The sequence below is a fragment of the Varanus komodoensis genome, unplaced genomic scaffold (genome assembly GCF_004798865.1).
Source record: "Varanus komodoensis strain SLA01 unplaced genomic scaffold, ASM479886v1 scaffold4, whole genome shotgun sequence".
Taxonomy (NCBI): domain Eukaryota; kingdom Metazoa; phylum Chordata; class Lepidosauria; order Squamata; family Varanidae; genus Varanus; species Varanus komodoensis.
Window position 1 is genome coordinate 36,040,838 of NW_025335941.1, and position 22,558 is coordinate 36,063,395.

General features: G+C 38.9%; 1 protein-coding gene across 4 annotated transcripts; it reads right to left on the reverse strand.

Moving 5' to 3' along the window:
- Nucleotides 1-278: 278 nt before the first annotated feature.
- TFG (trafficking from ER to golgi regulator) lies at nt 279-20,606 on the reverse strand. Of its 4 annotated transcripts, none has more exons than XM_044442236.1 (9): nt 20,464-20,606; nt 13,814-13,933; nt 12,434-12,642; nt 10,339-10,422; nt 9,866-10,012; nt 7,917-8,084; nt 4,991-5,128; nt 3,225-3,317; nt 279-1,071 (listed from the first exon to the last, which is right to left on the reverse strand). In XM_044442236.1, exons 3-9 carry the CDS (start codon nt 12,615-12,617, stop codon nt 695-697), a joined length of 1,191 nt encoding a protein of 396 aa, XP_044298171.1. In that variant the 5' UTR covers nt 12,618-12,642; nt 13,814-13,933; nt 20,464-20,606; the 3' UTR covers nt 279-694. The 4 variants fall into 4 exon arrangements, with proteins under 4 accessions (XP_044298171.1, XP_044298172.1, XP_044298170.1 ...); XM_044442237.1 differs by having other exon boundaries at nt 279-1,068; nt 12,434-12,645; XM_044442235.1 differs by having other exon boundaries at nt 12,434-12,645.
- Nucleotides 20,607-22,558: the final 1,952 nt, after the last annotated feature.

The following is a 22,558-nucleotide window of genomic DNA, read 5'->3' on the forward strand; positions in this document are numbered from 1 at the left end:
GTATACATAACAGCTTCACTGGAAGGGTCTCTGTAATGCACAACAGCAATGTTAATAATAGTCCAATTTCAGCTACCACAACAACTGCTTCAAGTCTTTCAGCTGACATACTAGGCCAAAGTAAATGCATAGCTGAGGACAGTAAAGACTGTTTGTACAGAAAAAAATACTGTTGGACTAGTCCCAACTAGTGATTGAGTGTGTGTAGCAGGGAGGAAGGGGATTAGCATGCTATAGCAAGACACAAAATAATTTAAGCAGTAATCACCATTCAGCAATTGAGTTTGACTGTTTATTCAATCAGAGAGCATGTTACAATTTATACATCATATTTTTCTTTTAACAAGTGGGTCTAATTTAGTACATCATCGTATTAGTAAAAACAAGCCAGATAAGTGAGCTAGATTTTCACCTAGCAGTTTAATATGGCAAGCTAGAATGTCATTACTTTACAAACATTTAGGTAGTGTTTCCAAAAATCAATATTAAACTAGAGAGCCAATGCAATTTAAAGCAGGAAACAAGATTCATTTGGTCATATATCCCAGCAAATTAAACAGCAACAGTGATACCACACAATATTCTGTCTTTCATTAGTTTTTGTAATCAGTTAAAGAACCTTGGAGTCTATATGGATGGAAAAGCATCAGCAGCTGCTTGGATTTACCTGGGGCCTTTCAGCAGCAGAACATCCTTATCGATAGCCAGGACCTGGCTGGGTATACCCCTGGCCAAAAGGAGGACGGTTGCGTGCATAAGGATTAGGGCCACTTGGAGGAGGTGTCATAGTAGTTCCAGGTGGTGGGGTGAAGCCTGGTCTTGGCTGATAAGCCCCTGGCTGACTTGGAGCCATTCCAGGTTGTGAAGCTGGGGGCACATTATAACTAGCAGACTGGGATGCTTGTGTTGTGTAGTTTTGTGGATAGGTGCCTGCCTGGTACTGCTGGGGAGGCTGAGCTGGCAGCTGCTGAGCCTGGCCAGGAAAGCCAGGAGCTGGAGGCTGTGATGCCTGCTGACTGTATCCTTGGAACTGCTGTGCCTGTTGAGGAGCAGTCTGTTGGCTGTAGCCTGCTGAGAGAGCCAAATAAACAGCAACGTATTTAAGTAAAAGTAGCATAACAGGTTGTTTAATACCTACATACCCATCACTATATTCTTAAAAAGACAGACATTTCAGGCAAAGGTTGAAGTATACATTATGCACAACTGGGGGGAAAAATGAACAGTTTTAAAAAGTCTGAGCACTAAACAAAACCTAGGGCAGAAAAGGAGGAATATGCTCAAACAGCAGTGCTCACACAGGCATGCTGACTATTTGCTCACTTCAGCATTAAAGGATGATTTGCATAGCTGAATGAGCCACAAAGTTTTCATGTTACTAGATGTCACTGAAAAGCTTAGTATTTTAGCTGAGAGTCAATTCACACATTAACCACTTGTCCATTGTAGAATAATTGAGTGTCTATATGTGTGAACCAACTCTAAATTAATTCTGTCGAATTGAGGGAAGAAAGAACAGACAACCTCATTATATGAAACCACTACATTTTGTATGCAAATAAAATTCTTAAGTTTTATGAAATAATTTAAACAATGAATATCCCTATGTTTTAGAATCTTCCTTTAGTGAAATATGCCACCACTGAGTAACTCTGCAACTTAATGTGCCAATTCAGACATATTCAGGCTATGCTTTATTCATAGTGTGAAACCATTAATTGATAGAGCTAATCTAATCAATTGTATCTAGATTGGAAAACAGAAAATACTTCCAGATACTCCTTTCACAAGTACAAAGATGTCAACAACAGTTTAAGTGCTTTTAACACTATGCTTTGCTATCAGCCCACTATATTAAAAACAGCTTTTAGACAGTTTCATATTGGCAACATAAGAACAAAAAGGCCTGGAACAAAAACCAGTTACTCCCATTTATCTCTAGCATGAAACACACCTGAAGCTACTCGCAATGAAAACTCTCCATTGACTGGAATCCTGTTAGCATTAAACACCAGATATATAACAATTATTAAAAAGGCATGACCCTGAATATAGAAAGAATGGACTAAAGAAAGCATTGGAGTAAATTTTGAACTCACCTGCAATTTCAAAATTTACTATGGAAAAAACCCTTTTAAATATAGAAGCACTACCAGACTTGCAAATTTTAGTATGGCTAGACTGAACTATACAACACACACCTGACAAGTGGCAGTTGAGAGGAATAAAACCTAATACCCGAGATCAACATACAAGAAGCCCTTTTTAATATATGAAGACCAAAAGGTAAACCGTACAGCTTATGTAATAGGGCAACATTCAGAAAATACGCATGTTGCACAAAACTAGCTTCCACTTGAAGAAACAATTGCTGGTAATAACCAGTTTGCTAACAGCAGCAAAGACTTTACTGGTATTTACTGTGCCTTGCAGGAGTTGCACTTTAAAAGTTGTTCTGGTGCAGATATAAAACTTACACAGCCATTGATGTTAATGACTGCAATAGATCAATGTTTAAGGCCAATATAAATACTTAGGTGCAAGTTTTGTTCAAACGAAGAATGTCCTAACTTTTCTGGAGCTCACTCGATTTATTGAGCACTTTAAAAGAATATTTGACTAGTTCTACTGTAGCTGAAGAGTTCCAGATGCTTTCTGGAGGCCAATCCAGGGGGAAATGAGCAAGCAAAACCACCAGCAGGCTTTTCTTCTGATACTTCTTGTGTTAACACAATCCCCCCTGCCCAACATAATAAGGATGCATTCTAGCTACCATTATAATCATGCTCTTTTGCCAAACTATCCACAAAGAACAAGGAAAATGGAAATGCTACAGATTCTTTAACATTTATAGTTTATATGTCAGTCTCTTTAGATGTAGAAGCACTACATGGGAAGAGCTTTTGAATAAGACTGACCCATGAAGCTGGGAGCTACATCTGAATTCTGTATTCGTATGAACAATGCAACTTTGTGGAAGACAGCAATACATTCAGCTCTACATTATTCAGGGATCAGTTCCCACAAAAGCAGCTCAACTGCTCTGAAATGGATGTAATAAGTTGGATATTTTGGAAAAAGTCTTAAGGTCATATGCGCAGTGGTACTACATCTGATTGCAGCCTACAGATGAAAACTTGAACTACAAAGATGTATTGAAGAAATGGCTAATTGATCACATTTTTTTCTATATAGTAATTCTGAAGTACCTACTACCTTCTTACCTGGATACTGCATACCATATTGTTGCTGGGGTTGAGCTTGAGGCTGCTGAGCAGGATATCCAGCCTGTTGTGGATACTGTTGATACATTTGGCCTACCAATTTAAATTTAAAAATGTTTTTAAAATTAAAATATTAGCAGCTCAGTCTTACCTTCCTCATAAACTATTCTCATGAAGTTAAGATTTTTTAACAGAATTATTAGATCTAAGTGAGCATAGTTTGCTGAAGAAAGTTAAGATTTTTCATTTTAAAAAATCTGATGTGATAAGAATTTAGCTGTCTTTTCTCTCCCCCATGGGAGTATGCATATTATCCTATGCAGGAAGAAGTGATTTACCATATATGGGAGCCTAGTATCTGGGAACCAGAAGAAAGATGGGAGGTTGTCCATGGTTCTTATTTTACCCTGCAGGCCACTCTCCTTTACACAGCTGGTTGTTCATAATAAAAGACTGAAAAAGTTTCAGATTGTAAGCTGTTTGAGAGACTCATTCTTGCTGTGTTGCACACCTCATACGCATAAACTGCTTTGCTAGTCAGGTTTTATGTTCATACTTAGGGCAGGCCTCAGGTTTTTTAGGATATCTATTTAATGTTTATTTTAGAAATCAGATATTTTTAATTCTAATATATATTGTTTCATAACATTTCTAAAAAGATGCATCATGGAAACTCTTTTAAACTGTTGCAATAATACTACAAAATGGTTTTCAGATCACTTTTCGATTTACACAACTATTTTGCTTGTGATTCAGCACTGTAGCACCATCTAGTGTTTTAAAAGTTATAGTCAAAAAGGTCCTTCAAAACCTGACTGCATCATACCCACTTTATTTAGTGATTAGGCCAAGGCAATTCAAAGAGGCTTTTCTATTATGATTTACATATAGAGTGCCATCAACATACATAGCTGTTTACAGATCAGCACAGAAGACAGGTCCCTTCCCTGAAGGTGCTTACAATCTTTGACAGAGGCAAAGGCAAGGGGAGATGACAGGAAAGACATGCTTGACGAGTGACTGATATGAGTAAATGTAGTCACAGGTACTTTTAGTCTAGGATGCACTGGGGAGCAAACAATTATGGAATAAAACAGGCCATAGCTTTGACAAAGTATGTGCATCTGAGAGAGATCTGCAGGTGGAGAGACAAAGGACACATGAACATGTTCAAGAAAGGAATAGTAGGGAAAGATCATGGGCTGAGTAATTTAAGAAAGCAAGAGAAGACAGCTGGGAATATTCATTCATTTATTGCATTTATATTCAGCCCCAATAGCCCAGAAGGCTCTCTGGGCTGTTTACAAACATGTATACCCCTATGTAGAACAATAAAATGGAAGACTAAAAACAACACTAAGAAATACCAACAGCAATAGCTCCATATTAAAAATAACCATACAATGCAATGCAGCAGCAGCAATACAATATTAAGATATAAAAATATAAAATTTCCCAACAGTTTTTAAAATATGAATAAAAAGTTGTCACCTGGCATTGAAAGAATACTAAAGGTGGTACCAGGCCTACCTCTCTGGGGAGCATATTCCAGAGAAGTGCCACCAGTGAAAAGTACCTTCTCCTGTTTACCACCCCCTTTACTTTTTTAGCAGGAGCTTCCCTGAGAAGGATCTCTGTAGCTCATCTTAATGGAATAGAATAGTAAAGTTGAAGAAGCAGAAATTTTAAGTAGGACCATATCAAGAGATTGGGCAAGAAAGATGAATATATTGTAAGCTGAATAATTAAGTGCAGATATCACTCACCTTCTATTTGACCAGTTTGTGGCTGAGCACCTACATATGGCTGCTGTGATTGAACACCAGGTGGATGAGCTGCAGAGGATGAGGAAGCAATGCTATCAGGTGTTCCTGAACGTTCTTCTACAGGGGCACTGGGGGGTCCTGAGAAAGAGAAGCAGCGTAAAACGATGCAGACACTTAAACTTTTCAAACAACAGAAGAAATTACTTATGTATCATCTTTCAGTATTTAAGAATACTGGATATACAAGAACATAATAATCTGCTATGTAGTCTAGAATTCATAGGATGGATTTGAATCCATAAAGGAAGTGACAGTCTTGAATTTAGAAGAGCCAAGTGCTTATAAAATGAGTCAATTTCTGACAGCAACACAAACATAGCTGCACAAATTGCTATGATTCTTAATTAATTCTGACTACGTCTATCAAAGGCGACAAACTTTCCTGAATATAAGTTTATTATATTATACTTTTATATGCCATTACCGCATGCATCGACATCTCGGGATGGCTTACAACGTAGAAATAAAACAGTAACAAATAAATGCTTACTATTGTACTGCCATCCTGAAACCTTGGTAAAGGGCAGGGTATAAATGCTTTAATTAATTAATTAATTGAACAAAAACTTTTCCAGCTTTTTCTGTCTGTCATCTTAACTGCTATTTGGTTTGACCAATTTTTCAGTTTCTAGATTACATATTTTATATAGGATCCAGTCTCTGGGCAAAACTAATTTTATTTCTTTCAAGTTATACGTGGCTCCTGTACAAAAATAGATACTTTAACAGCGTGTCTTGAAAATTACTTCCTTTCCCCACTTTCATTAGACTACAGTACATCTTCTCAGCTATGTAAGAACATTGTGTCCAATAAGCATGCATCTAGTTACAAATGCAAAGACTCCCTCCAGTCATGCATCTAAGTGATACCTAGGTTCTAAGTTAGTCAACGGTATCCAGATGTTAACTTTTCAGAGACTTGGATATAGGAGGGTGTATGGTTCATTTTATTTCTTCTATAGTCTTTGGTCAAACTGATATTAAAGAGTTTTGTAGTATTTTAAGGGAATACCTGGAGAATATCACAACACAACCAAAATTGCTGCTATGTTATTGGATTGTGTTATTGGCTGAAGTGGATCAGGAATAACCATCTGATTCTCCAGATGTTTTAAGCCTACATGTTGCCCAGTCCTGGAGTACAGCCACTGAAATCAATAGGACTTAAAGTACCTATGAGTAAGTTTCATTTAATGAGTCCACACTAAGAGCAGCTAGGTCTGGATCGAATCCAGCAAATCAGTAGTATTGAGTAACTTAGTTATTATCCCACAATTACACCAAAGTAGCTTTTACAGCAGCACACAGGGAAAAATATATGCGTAGCCACTAATCCCTATTAATATTATGTTGCTTCTTCCTTCTAAAATAGCACAAGGCTACAAGATCCACAATAGCATTTCTTTGCCATTTTAAAACAATTTTTGTACTATGATTAGGAAGCAGGAAAGGAGAGCAAAGAGGATTTTCCTCCTGCAGGCAGGTGTTTCTGCCTCTGCCATCACTATTATATTATGTTACACTTCTTCAGTTTTTGGTGTTAGATCAAGCTTAATGTCACTCCTGTTGTTTTTCAGTAATTATCTATATACAGCCACAGAATACAACACTGCCAGTATATTTAAACCTCACAGATCCAGGAGGCCTAACGTACACAACCCAAGGTCATTCATGAGCACACAGCAAACTCAAGCTAAGCAACAGCTGTCATAAATGGGTCATCTTCATCTGACTGCTTCCTGAAAGATCAATTTTCATCATTCAGAAGTACAATCTATGGGGACAGCTGTAATAGGCTTTATTTCCCTTGCACATGTCTAATTTTACATCAAGCAAGCCATGCCAATGCAACTATGAAAGTATGGTCAGAATTCAATTTTCTCTTGAGAATATACTTTTTAGTCAAAATAAAGAGAGTGATTTTACCTAGCACAAAAATAAGAAACACATTCTGCCATACAAAACACCTCAGGAAGGCAGTGTTTGCCAGGAAGTTGCAGCTTTGTCTCTCTCTTAGCTATTTGGTAAAAACATGTTTCTTCAGCATGAACTTATGAGTCATATATTGAAGCTTCGTGGATTTGCCATTTCACATTATAGGTCTCCCTTACACTCACACACAATTGACTTTCCCAGACTGGCATTGCTAACCCTGAATATTAAGTTTGTTAAGAATCTAAAAAATGAAAACTTTACTTTCAGAAATTAATTCTACTTTCTGGTTTATAGTTTCTTACAGTTTTAGATACACTGCATTCCCCTTCTATTTGTACAACTGAAAGGGCTGAATCTTATAAGACTATTGAAAATGCGATAATCTCAGAATTCAAATCTGTTGGCTATATCTAGCCACAAGTTATGAATGATATAGTACATTAACACATTCAGCAACAATATTTTATGCCCATATAGTACATACTTCAGACAATAACTTATCTCCAAATATTGATATACCTTAGTAGTACCATATTAAACAGAAATCTTCAGAATATGAGCAATAGGATGTGTAACATATTACTTACTCACCTACAGCTGACAGGAAGATAGTTGAAAGCAGTACTACACTACTGATAAATATGCAAAGATGGTGTACCATTCAGTACGGCCACATCATACATGCATTATTTCAATCAAAGAATGTGTATTATCCTTGGGTCTGGTTTAATGCCATTTAAAAACTAACAAGATTCTGTCCTGGGAATAATTAAGGCTTTGTTTTTGGCAAGAGACAGTGGCATAATTTTAGCAAATATTTTTATATACAATAACTCAATTTGCATATTCATTCTATAAGATCCTTATTACATGTGACCAATTCTGAAAGGCTGAAATTTCAACAAGGGTTTCAATAAATACATATTCTTACCTGACACCTGATCATCTGCCAACCCAAATGCTGACATGACATTTTTGTTGATTTCATCTTGATTTTTTAATGGATCAAAAGCAGACATACTTGCTGCTATAACTTGAGTAGAAGGTTTGACAGTGGAGTCAGTAGTAGCAGGCTTGTCTTCCCTACCCTCTGCAACATCTGAAAGATATAAGGAAAATTTTAGAGGGCTTGATTGACTAGTATGACAAAGTTCATTTTAAGGACCAGACCTTGTTTGGCATCCTTAATGTCCCCATCAGAAATTCCACCATCTTCTACTGCCAATTAATTTGGGATAAGTAAAGCTCCCTCTCCTTCAACTATCACTACCAGCAAGTGTTCCAGCAGGCCATACAGAGGGAGAAAGGAACCAGGGCCATTTCATCAGCCATGTCCCCTTCCCTCCCATAAACATGGGCTGCCTTGCTTTCAGTGATTGCATGGAAGCAGCTCTGAGACATTTTTGCCGGAGCAGTGGATAAACATTCTTTAAAATGAACAGGCATACTACATGGCAAGAGATAACAAATATATGCTATTTGCATCTACCAAGATGATTGATATGTAAGCAAGCAATTTCATTCATGATTTTCAGAAGATCATTTTTCCAGGAAGAGAATTACCAAGCTATAGAACCAATTTTCTAAACCTAAGTAATGTTCAAATTAAAAACAAAAACAAGAAAATCTAACTGAAGTCTAACTTGGCCAATGTGCATGCATGCAGTTACTTTATCCTTAGCTGACAATGCTAACAGAACCTCCATTCAGATACACTGAAAGAAGCCATCTGAGTACAAAGTAACATTATTTAAGTATTTACTTAATAGCACTTCAATATGCTTTTGCAAGATAACTTCCAGAGAGTTTTAGCAGCTACTGATAACAAGCTGGGCAAGTTCACATGACACCACAACAAAACCTGCAAATATGCAGAATAGGCAGTTTGTGAAACAACACACACTGCACAGACAAACAAAACCTTCATTATGGATTCCTCCCAGTCTTTACTCTTCAGGCATCCCATGGGTAACCAGAGGACTCCACAGCCACCCCTTCTACAGAAGCATGGAGTTCTGATAACTGTCAAAACTCAGGCTTCTTCTTTCAAATGGGATTTTTGATAGTGCTAAAGGTTTCTAAAAGACAAAAATGCACACATATCTGTATGTTTCTGTCAAAAACCCTATTTGAAAAAAAAGCTAGCTATCATAAAATTGCTCAACAGCACTCCATAGTTCCAGTATTTCACAAACGGATAGAAAGAGTCTGGAGGATAGGAAAATCTCCCATAAGGGGTGAGGTCTTTTAGGGAAAGCCTGATGAGCCAAACTGAATCCACAAACCAAAGGTTTTCCATCCTGATTAAACACATCCTACCACACTTGACAGCTCAGAAACCTAGGTTGAGAACACCGACATCACCTAATTCAGTCCTACCCTTGCTCCACAGAAGATGAAACAGACAAGCCCAACCACTATTCCTGACCTCTCCCAAGGAGCATATGATGTGGCATGTATGGGGAGGTTGGTTAGGTTACTTAAAACTATTCGATCTTAGTGTATTACAGCAGCCAACATTTCAAAGACATTTAAATTGTCAATTTTAAGGGCACTTAAATGTTACATGACAAGCACCACAACTTTATTAAAATTATATTTCTTAAAATTATCTATTCCCTGCTTTTACTACAATGCATTTGTTTTCTATTCAGCTTGATTTTTAACCAAACCTGTATCAAAAGCTACAGAAATAGCAACAGAATTTAAACACTTTTTTAAAAGAAATGTCCTCATGAACTCATGTGGCAAGCAAAATACCAGTTCAAAAGAAATTGCAGCTTTCTTGCTACATGTCCATTTGTGGCACACATGCACACACTCATGGACAATGTCAAAAAAGTTCAAGTAATACTTGACAGTACCAGTTTTCCAACTTACCATTTTCAGGGAGACTGGTTGAAAGGCCTGGTTCAGCAGGTGGCTCTAAGCAATCCAGCAAACGATTCACTTTGTTGCGAAGTTCTATCAGTTCTCGCCGGAGGTATTTTACCTGATTGGATTCTAAAGGCCTTGGCTGCCCATTAACTGAATAAAGATATTACTACAGTGAGTTTTCAAGGCACAAATGTTGATACCATAAGACACTGCTTTACTGTAAGAGTTTAACTGAAAATGTTTTGTTGCTCTCATGGCCTTATTCTAACCAATTCTACACACTGATCACAATTTGGTCCATTAAAATTGAATGCACTTCTCTAGAGCAGCAGGTATAAGTGGTGAGACTCATACTTCTCTGAATTGCCAGAGGAAGAAATTAAGTAAAGTTTATTACAAAGGGAACAGCCAAGAATGAGGGGGGAAATCCCTTAAATACATCAACTGCCATTGCTTCGAAAAGCATTTCTACTCACCAAACAGTGTCAGTTTCAGTATCCTGCTGCACTGAATTGCAAAGGAAAGGTCCGAGCTATCAAAGATTGTTATAAGATCCCCATCTGTTAAGGAGAATTAGGAATCATATCTAAGCACATGGAAGGAACCATAAACTCCCTTAAATTATACAGCAGATCTTTTTAAATTAGTTTAAAGTGGACAAAACAGAATAAGCACACCGAGTCTATGCTATGTTCCTAAAGATATAATTTTTAATTTATGCACTGAAAACAATAATGGTGTAAACACAATCACCTTCCATCTGCCCTGAATTTAAAATTAATATCTGCAAACCAAAAATCTGCTGCTGTTTGTTTAACATTAAGTTAAATTACCATTTCAAGTAATAAATTACTAATATACAGGCACCAAGAAACTTATTTGTGATTCTTCTAAGTTTTGATTGCACATTCAACGGACAATATCTGGCATTATTTAGCCTTTCCTGTCCTAACAGTATCAGATACATTCATCTGTATTACATCATTGTATAGGAGTTATAAACAAAATGTAAACAACACGTTGACTGGAATCTGAGATCTAAAGCATTTTCAGAATCTACTTAGCAATGCTGGGTGCCTTGTTCCACCAATTGCCCCCATATACTGATGTGCAACTATCTACTATCATTTTGAGTTCCCAGGAAAATCTATAATCACCTTCCCACAATACCTGCATAAAACACATCTACTTTTTCCAGAAAATTCCAAGCAGAAAAACACGTAGGTTTTTCCTAGAAGAGTAATTACAAGCAAGTCAATTTCATGAAGAATCAAGGTAGGAGCCAAAAGGTCTTCTCAACCTTAAGATGTCTATCATCTTCAAGAATAAAAATAGTAGACATACTTGGGTCCTGCTCATACAGAATCTACTTAGGGAAATGGATGGCAACATGCTGTTTTGCTCTTTCACTTTATATTGCAGCAAATGCAACTGTACACAGTGCCCTGGGTTAGACTGCAGAAACAGGGCAGACTTGTTCTACCTCTTATTTCAGGTAACATCAGAATTGCCTAGGAAGAAGGGCAGATCACACCTGAACAAATTTCAGTACAACTACAATCCTGAATTAAGTTTTGAGCAGAAGAGAAGATTCCAATGTTGAGTTACTGAAGCCATTACAGTAAGGTTTCACCAGTGAATGATGGTAAAAAGTGTCTGTGTATTTTAGACTGCAAGTAGCACTAGAAGTGGAAGGAGTTACTGAAATGTCAGTCAGTACCTCAAGAACACATACCATTAGGCTTGCATTGTAAGCATTACAAGTTTTCATTACACAGTGCTATGAAAATACACTGTAGTAGTTCTACCAGGCAATGACCTACAAAAAATGACCAAGCTTATTCAACATTCATCTTATCTTTATAGTTGCATATTAAAGATATCAATACAATCTATTCAGTGTTTCAATGCATATATAGAAGCTAACAAATATATAGAAGCTATAAACACTTTGTTTAGTTTTTAGTTTAGTTTTAGATATTAGAGAATTCAGGTATAAGAGTTCAGTGCTATTACAGCAAAGACTTGTTTCATACTATGAAAACTATATATGCAGGCCAGAACAGGTACTTATTAAGAGACTGGCACAGCTTAGGAGGTACAAGCCAGGTGTCTGGGATGGTACACCTTCACTATCCCCTATCCCAACTCTACAAAGGGAGCCTCCAATACAGAAACCTGTAAGTGATCTCAGGGCTACTTCCAGGTTCCAATTATGACAACTGCAGCTCCCTACTTCCTCCTGTTAATACTAGACTCCATCCTGCCTGAGGTGTTCCTTGTATCTACCTACCTCCCACTGAATGCTACTCCTATGGTTTGTAAGTCAAGTGCAGCAAAACTTTACTCCTCTCCAGTGCTGAGAAAGACAACCTTAATGTCTACCTGTCTCTCTAAAGGTTACCAGTTACTTAGGTCATTCAAGGTAGCTGTTCTGAACTAGTTCCCAACCTTAAATTCTGCATAGGCCAGAAAAAGAAGAAAAATGTTCCCATAACCAAAAGAACTAAAGAAACATAAGAACATTTCTGCATCATTAAATAATATTAAAAGTCTGGGAAAAAATCCTACCTTCATCTTTGTATTTTATTGTGACTTCATCATTACTGAGAAGCTTTCCCCTGAAAACTCTCTGCATCATCAGCACTAACTCATCATAGGTGATATCCTCATTGTGAATCGGAATTCTCCTAATATCATCACCCATCTGAGCTTTAATTATAAGCTTTCCACTCAAGTCCAGTTGACCATTCATGGTTACCTCTGGCCTTTTTACAGAGCTACTGGGAATGAAAAAAAAGGATATCAATATCGACCATGAAACAAATAGTTATATTTATTTATTGTATCTAAAACACAAGACTCTTATTAGATCTAAAAGAAGGGAAGCACACAAAAAAACCTGGAAAAAATATCTTGAGCATAAGGATATGACAGAGAGAAAATAACCACAAATGCCCTACGTCTATTATGAAAAACAGTTTTTAAAACTTAACAATTTCACCATTTTGGACATTGGGAGCAGGGTTGTGAAATGATAGACATTGCCAGTTTGCAGAACTGTTATGCCTAAAATGTCCAAGACAGAATGCTAACATCTGTTAGTAGAATCAATTATATCATTCTTAGATAAAAAGTGAGATATGTTGGTCAAGTTCATTACCATATATTTTAAGGGACTAACCAGAAGGTAACAACAAAGTGCAAGCTTTCAAGATCTCTGTATCTCTCTTCATCAAGCAAGATGTAACAGGAAAAAGTATATTACCGGATGAAGCAATCTCAAAAAATTGCATATTTTTGTGACATTTTGATTTGCCCAATAAGGAGATTACACTAAGATGCATCTTGAAACGTTTAAATAATTTACAATGGATGTTCAAATGCTAATATAAAGATGTGCTAATACAGCCTATTCTCGTCTGTCTTGCCCTTTCTAACTTTATGCTCATTCAAAGTGACTCAGAGACAATTCCAGCTTACAACAGATATAGCCAGTCTGGTAGTTAGAATGTTGGACTGGAGATCTGGGTTCTAGTCCCCACACAGCCATGAAGGTCAATGGGTGACTTTGAGCCAGTTGCAGTCTTTCAGCCCAACCTACCTCACCAGGTTGCTGTTGTGAGCATAAAATGCAGCTATGTAAACTGCCTTGGGTTCCTCAGAAAAGAGAAAAAAAGGCAGGTTATAAATGTAGTAAATGCGATGTAATAATAATAATTATTATATAGTTTAACATATGGTTTCAGCTGTTTTAACAGATTAAATTACATGTGCTTATCTGAATTATCATAGCTGAACATATTTCAAAATTCCATCTGTAACATGAAGAACAGAATATAGTAATAAAAATAATTTTAAACAAAACATCATCACTTTTAACTTTAGGACACTTTTTACTTCCTTTATCATAATATTCATTTCCAATGAGGTATCTGCTTTGAAATTTACCTCTCTCACAAAGTTTATTGAATAGCTGGGCAGATTTATCCTTCTACTTTCAGCTGGAGATCAGATGTCTCGCCATACAGTGCTGATTAGTGAAATATAATAGGCAGCCACATGTAGAATCTGCATCAGAACACCAAGATAGCTTAGTCACTGCCAGAAGTTAGAGGCCTTCATTACAAGCACATATACCAATTTAAACAAAAGGCAACTTACCTTATGGAGTACTGAAAAGCAATCTGTTATTATGAATTATGCATACTGTGGATGATACTAAGATCTAAGGGATTTCTTCAGTTCAGAAATAAGCTCAGCATATACAACCAGCCCAGAGAGTCCATTAAAACAAGTGATTTCTAGAATATAATTCATACGTCAAACATATACACTTAAATTGCTGAAGTTTTGGATAACATGTTTTCTGAGGAGATTACTGCATTTTGCTGTACTCTACAACCCCCATCCAATAGAAATTACATTTCTCATATTTATACTTCATGTTTTTTCAACATAAAAACACAGCCAAGCAAACTGTACTTACACCTGTGGTTTTCTCCTGCCCATGCATATCTTTCCTTGAATCAGAAGGAAAGCCTATATTGTCCATTAAAAAAAGCACTAACTTAATGAGGCAGTAAAATTGGAATGGGGTATGGAGTGGGCTCCCCAGAGAGGTGCGCCTGGCACTGATGCTTTTTCATTTAAGCCCCAGGCCAAACCTTTTTATTTTCCCAACATGTTAAAAGTTAGTATTGCTTTTAATGTTGATTGTATAAATTATTGTGATGCTGTGTCTTATGTTATCATAGCCCTAAGACACTGTACTCCTTCATGAATCACTGCCTTGACGTGGTGAAGGGGCTTGTGTAGCTCAATGAAGCTATGAGTTATGCCATGCAGGGCCACCCAAGACGGACAGGTCATAGCAGAGAGCTCTGACAAAACGTGATCCACTGGAGAAGAAAATGGCAACCCACTCCAGTATATTTGCCATGAAAACCCCATGGACAGTACCAGAAGGCAAGAAGACATGATGTCAGAAGATGAGCCCCTCAGGTCGGAAGGTGTCCAATATGCTACTGGGGAAGAGCAGAGGGCTAGTACTAGTAGTTCCAGAAAGAATGTAGCGACTGGGTCAAAGCTGAAAGGACACTCAGTTGCAGGTGTACCTGGTGGTGAAAGGAAAGTCCGATTCTGCAAAGATCTATACTCCATAGGAACCTGGAATGTAAGATCCATGAATCAAGGCAAGCTGGATGTGGTCAAACAAGAGATGACAAGACTGAACATCGACATCTTAGGAATCAGTGAACTAAATGGACAGAATTGGATGAATTTAATTCAGATAACAATCAGGTATACTACTGCGGGCAAGAATCCCTCAGAAGAAATGGAGTAGCATTCATAGTCAATAAAAGAGTAGGAAAAGCAGTACTGGGATACAATCTCCAAAATGACAGAACGATCTCAATTCAAATCCAAGGAAAACCATTCAACATTACAATAGTCCAAGTCTATGCCCCAACCACTGGTGCTGAAGAGGCTGAAGTTGACCAGTTCTATGAAGGCCTACAACACCTTCTAGAATTAACACCAAAAAAATGATGTCCTTATCATCATGGGGAACTGGAATGCTAAAGTAGAAAGCCAAAAGATAACCGGAATAACAGGCAAGTTTGGCCTTGGAGTACAAAATGAAGCAGAGCACAGGCTGGTAGAATTTTGTCAAGAGAATATGATGGTCATAGCAAACACTCTTTTCCAACAACCCAAGAGACAACTCTACACACGGACATCACCAGACGGTCAACACAGAAATCAGACTGACTATGTGCTCTGCAGCCAAAGATGGAGAAGCTCTATACAGTCAGTAAAAACTAGACCAGGAGCTGACTGTGGCTCAGATCATGAGCTTCTTGTTGCAAAATTTAGGCTTAAACTGAAGAAAGTAGGGAAATGCACTAGGCCACGCAGGTATGACCTAAATCATATCCATGATGAATATACAGTAGAGGTGACAAATAGATTTAAGAAATTAGATCTGATAGACAGAGTGCCTGAAGAACTGTGGATGGAGGTTCGTATCATTGTACAAGAGGTAGCAACTAAAGCCATCCCAAAGAAAAAGAAATGCAAGAAAGCAAAATGGTTGTCTGAGGAAGCTTTACAAATAGCTGAGGAAAGAAGGGAAGTGAAAGGCAAGGGAGAAAGATACACCCAGTTGAATGCAGAATTCCAGAGAATAGCTAGAAGAAATAAGAATGCCTTCTTAAATGAACAGTGCAAAGAAATAGAAGGAAAAAATAGAATAGGGAGGACCAGAGATTGTTTCATGCAAAGATGGGCATGATAAAGGACCAAAATGGCAGGGACCTAACAGAGGCAGAAGAAATTAAGAAGAGGTGGCAAGATTGCACAGAAGAACTATACAAGAAAGAGCTTAATGTCCCTGATAACCACGATGGGGTGGTCACTGACCTCGAGCCAGACATTCTGGAATGTGAAGTCAAATGGGCCTTAGGAAGTCCGAGCAACAACAAAGCTCGTGGAGGTGACAGTATTCCAGCTGAGCTATTCAAAATCTTAAAAGACGATGCAGTAAAATACACTCAATATGCCAGCAAAATTGGAAAACTCAACAGTGGCCACAGGATTGGAAAAGGTCAGTTTACATTCTGATCCCAAAGAAGGCCAATGCCAAAGAATGTTCAAATTACCACACCACTGCACTCATTTCACATGCTAGCAAAGTTATGCTCAAAATCCTACAAGCTAGGCTTCAGCAGTATGTGGACTGAGAACTACCAGAAGTACAGGCAGGATTCAAAGAGGGAGAGGAACTAGAAATCAAATTGTGAACATATGCTGGATCATGGAGAAAGCTAGGGAGTTCCAGAAAAATCTACTTTTGCTTCATAGACTATGTTAAAGCCTTTGATTGTGTGGATCACAACCAATTGTGGCAAGTTCTTAAAGAGATTGGAGTACCAGACCATCTTGTCTCTTGAGAAACCTATATGCAGGTCAAGAAGCAACAGTCAGAACTGGACACGGAACCACTGATTGGTTCAAAATTGAGAAAGGAGTTCGGCAAGGCTAAATACTGTCACCCTGCCTATTTAACTTATATGCAGAGCACATCATGAGAAAGGCGGGGCTAGATGAATCACCAGCTGGAATTAAGATTGCTGGGAGAAATATCGACAACCTCAGAAATGCAGATGATACCACTCTCATGGCAGAAAGTGAAGAGGAACTAAAGAGTCTGTTGATGTGGGTGAAGGAGGAGAGTGCAAAATTTTTGAAACTCAACATTAAGAAAACTAATATCATGGCATCTGGTCCTCTCACTTCCAGACAAACAGATGGGGAAGAAATGGAGGTAGTGACAGATTTTATTTTCCTGGAGTCCAAGATCACTGTAGACAGGGACTGCAGCCAAGAAATTAAAAGACGCTTGCTCCTGGGGAGGAAAGCTATGGCAAATCTAGACAGCATACTAAAAAGAAGACATTACCCTGCCAACAAAAGTCCGTATAGTCAAGGCTATGGTTTTCCCAATTGCAATGTATGGTTGTGAAAGCTGGACCATAAGGAAGGCTGAGTGCCAAAGGACTGAGGCCTTTGAACTGTAGTGCTGGAGAAGACTCCTGCAAGTCCCTTGGACTGCAAGGCGATCAAACTGGTCAGTCCTAGAGGAGATCAACCCTGACTGCTCTTTAGAAGGCCAGATACTGAAGATGAAATTCAAATACTATGGCCACCCAATGAGAAGGAAGGACTCACTGGAGAAGAGCCTAATGCTGGGAACAATAGATGGCAAAAGAAGAATGGGACGGCAGAGAATGAGGTGGCTAGATGGAGTCACTGAAGCAGTTGGTGTGAGCTTGAGTGGACTCCGGGGGATGGTGGAGGACAGGAAGGCCTGGAGGAATGTTGTCCATGGGGTTGCGATGGGTTGGACACGACTTTGCGACTAACAACAACAGCAACAAGACACTGTAAAGGGCGGAATACAAAACTTTTAAATAAATAAATTGAAATGTAACTTGGAAAAGACCATTACACTGGTTACTTCAGAGAAGAACTAAGAAGAACTTCATAGAATCATAGAATTGTACAGATGGAAGGGGCCAGAAGGCCATCAAATCCAACCTCCTTCTCAGTGAATGCCTCTAGTGTGTGGGAGAGCCCATAACTTCCCTAGGTAACGGGTTGCATTGTCATACTGCTTTAACAGTCAGAAATATTTTCCTGATAACTAGCCACAATCTGGCTTCCTGTAACTTGAGCACGTTATTCCATGTCCTGCATTCTGGGATGATCAAAGAGAGATCCTGTCCTTCTTTGTGACAGCCTTTCAAGTACTTGCAGAGAGCTATCATATCTCCCTCAGCCTTCTCTTCTCAAAGCTAAACATGCCCAGTTCTTTCAATCTCTCCCTTGTTTCCAGTCCCTGGAACATCTTTGTTGCATGCCTCTGAAGCCTCTCTAGCTTGTCTACATCTTTCTTAAACTGTGAAGCCCTGAACTGGACAAAGAAGCCTAACCAATGCTGAGCCTCACAGGGAAAACTAGTACCTTTCAGGATTTGGAAGTTAAACTTCTATTAATGCAGCCTAAAATATTACTTGCTCTTTTTGCAGCCATATCACATTGTTGACTCATATTCAGTTTGTGATCAATGACAATTCCAAGATGTTCTCACTTGCAGTACCGCTGAGCCAAGTATTTCCCATTTTATAATGCTGCATTTGGTTTCTTTTTCCTAAGTGAAGAACTTGGCATTGGTCACTATTGAATTTCATTCCGTTCTTTCCAACTTATCAAGATCACCTTGAATCTTCTTTCTGTCTTCCAGGGTATTAGCCATCCCACCCAGTTTTGTGTCTTATACAAATCTGATAATCGTTCCCTGCACTTTCTCATTCAACATGAAGAACACTGGGGCCCAGACTGACCCTGCGGTACTCCACAAGGTTGTTAACTCTACCAGTTTGAGAAGGTGCCACTGATGAGCACTTCTAAAGTTTGATTCTGTAGCCACCTGTTCAATGTTCCATCAAGCCCACTTTTAGCTAGTTTGCTAATCAGGATATCATGGAGTACTTTGTCAAAAGCTTTGATGAAGTCAAGATATACTATGTCCACAGCATTCCAGCAAATATATTTAAATCCAACTGGTAATTTAACCTTTTTGTTTTCTGTTGACAAATATCTTTAAGTTGTGAAAAGTAAGTTGCAATGTAACAACCCCAAGGGCAGACTCTATAAACAAGTATGGAATTCAACCCCAGCTTGTATGACAGAGGTGGCAGAAATCAGACTTAACCTGCCCCTAAGATCAATTTAAAAAACATTTCATATTTACAAAATGAACTTCTCTTGCACTTATACTTCACCAACTAAGACTGCTATATCTTTCACAACTGCAAAAAAAAAAAAAAAACAGATTTCAGCCAATTTATTTCCTCATTAGAAATAAATTCTTGAAATGGCTAATTAAAAAACATAATTTGGTCCAGAAAGATATTTTACAGTAACAAAAACCAAAACAAAAAACCCCTCTTTTAAAAAGCTTTACTCTACGTAAGAAATACATGGATGTTTTTTACTTGGATGTTATGCACTTCTTAATGTATTTGATTCATTGGTGTCATCTTTTAAAAAAACCTCGAAACCATATTTGCATCTTTGCATCATTAATACTAAATATGTGACACCACTGCACATCAACTTTACCACAAGAGTAATCAAGCTTTGAACAGTTAGAATTGCTGGCTCACTCCCACTGACAGTAACAGAGAATATTTTTTTAAATCTACACAATTAAACTAATAAGAATTCCTTGGCAGCTGAAGGCAGCTTGGATTCTTGAGAATGTTAACATAAGGGAAAGGTGCAAGTGTTTACATCTCTTACTGGTATTATAATAAATACACTCACTCAGCAAGCCAGACTGAATGCAGAACTATCCCCTAGCTTCTTGGTGACCTTGGACAATTTACTTAGGTTCCTCCAAGGCTCACAGAAACTACAAAGACCATGTTGTATCTATACGGTGACACTCTGAGCAGTACAAAAAGATGAAGCACTGAGAGGAGAGTTGCTTATTTCACAGCCCTTCCCTAACGACTGACACCTACAGAGGCAGGAATTAATCATCACCGGCCCATTTTCGGGTGTCCAGGCCAGGATGAGGAAAGGAGAAGATGGGAGTTTAGCCAAAAAAAAGGAGGTGCTTTTTGCCAAGTGGTTTTTGGTCCGCCGAGGGTTATTACAAAAAGTGAGACACTTTTCTACATGCAGCCTTTTAAAGGACGACAAGTCTGTTGCCTTGTTTTTGCTGCAAAGGGCCAGTGTGGCTTCTCCGCCCCTCTAGAAGAGGAGTTCCTAGAGCGAGGGAGAAACGGGGTGTAAGACGTGGCAGCAACCCAGAGGGAAACCTTGTCACAGAAAAGGGAGGCGCGGTGGCCTCGGCCAGCCGCCTGCTTCCTCCCCGCAGACCCTCTGGCCCGGCCGCTCCCATTCAAACACAGGCAGAGGCTCCCCTCAGCACTGACTCCAGCTCCTCCGCCGTACAAAGGCCGAGGCATGCGGGCCTCCTCCACCAGCCAGCCAGCCCAAAGCTCGAACTCTGTTCCGCCACTTACCGGGGATACTACCGTCCTCGCCGCCGTACGTGGCAAAGGGAGACCACCAAGTCGGTTACTGCCCCTTCAGCTGCCGGGCCGCCACGCACGCGCACTCCACCCACGACCTGACGGCCAGGATCATGGCGCCGAAGAGCTTCGTCAGAGGAAACTGGCACTGCGCAGGCGCAGAGGTAGTCGAGACCCGCATCAGGTTTCCGGCTCCGAAAGAAACACAGCTATGTGGGGTTGTCCTTGAGCCTGATTTAGAAGCCATAGCTGGTGCAGGGCGGAGGAGCTAGTAGTCTTCCTGGGACATTGTATTATGTTTACGTAAGACCTGTGCTAAAAGAACAGCCTGGGCTGCCTGTTAGCGATCGACCCATGCTCATACTTCTGTAATACAAGCCTCAACTTAGGACCAGGCAGAGCATCTTCCTTTCTATATACACCCACCTAACTGACCATTAAGAACATGGGAGGAAGTTTTGCCGGGCATTTCAAAGTTGTCAGAATGTCACCATGTAATTCCTCAACGCAGGCCTTCTCAGTAGTGGCACCCACCACGTGAGAAACTTCCCCGTGCAATTTAAGAGTCAGAAGTGGTGTTACTTTTCAAATGCTTCCCAAAAATGCATCAGTTCATCCAGGGTGTTCCCTGGCCTGCAACTGCATTAACCACTCTGTTCCATTTTACTGCTCCTGTACTGCTCTATATTATTACTGTAATTGTGCTGCATTGCATTTAAAAATATTATAATTGGTTTTTTAAATTATGAAAATTAAAATGTGATTTTAAGTATTATTTTGATATTTATATGGAAACAGCTTAGGAATATTTTGCTTGTGATATATAAATAGTATAAATTAAAAATAAACAGGAAAATACGTAATCTGTTAAGTGGCAAGGAAATTAGATCTGTTCCACATCTTGAAAACTGACATGCTTCTGTGTTTGCCTGTTGAGCATAAGCTAAGAAAAATCTGGTGGGGTAGCAATAAAATGAGTCAGGCAAGTTTAAAACACTGGTTTGCTGAGTATTTCAGAAATAGCTGGTGGCTGCAATAATTATGAAATATCCTTATCTAAGACCTTTGTACCTGTCTTGTATGAGTTATTAAATTATCAGAGGACCTTTAACTATACAAAGTATAGTAAATCTCATTCACATAAGAAATTGCTAACTAATATTGTCTGCATTGAGCACAAGGAATGCCTCCTTCCCATTTATGTTACAGGTAACATTTTTAAAAATTCTTACCTGCCTTTCCATCAGGACTGGCCTGGCTGGAAAGACAAGCAGTCATCTTACCCTGCCTTGGTCTTCGCTCCCAAAAATAGCTGCTGGTGGTGACAGCCTCACCTCTACAGCTCAGCTGCTGCCCCTGCAGCAGGTAGCTACTAGGAAAAGGGCATTTTCAGTTGTGGCACCCCAGCTCTAAGCTTCTCGAAGAGGTGTGCCTGGCACTTACTTTGTATTTAGAACGTACGAAAAGTCATGCATGATCTAGTCCACCATTCCGCATGCACACACACAGTGGCAAACCGGCTGCTACAGAATCCCTCAAGCAGGATGGGTGCAAGACCTCCTCCTGCCAAAGCTCTTCAGCAAGTGGTGTATGCAGGCATGCCACCTCTGGTAAAGGAGGTAGCACATAGCCAGCAAGGCTAATGGCCACTGATCACCTCTTCTCTTGTGAATCTATTCAATCTCTTTTTAAAGCTTTCCAGATTGGCAGACATCATCTCTTCCCTTGACAATGAATTATATAGTTATCTGTATATAACTGCTTTGTGAAGTACTGCTTTGTGAAGAAGTACTTCCTTTTATCTGTCCTAACCTTCCCACCAATCAGCTTCATGAGAAGACCCCATTCTTTTTGGCACCAGGTGAAAACTGTTTATTTTCCCAGCATTTTAACTGTTTAACTTTTTAATTTTAGTTTTAATCTTGCATTTTATACTGTACCACTGCTACACCTCTATGCTGATACAGTTGCAATTGCTGTGGTTTTGTTCTTTTGGGTTAATTTTTGTTGCTTGCATCTTTTAAATGTTTGTTAAAAGAATCTCAACTATTGGGCAGAATGAAAATGAAATAAAGCATCACAGTAT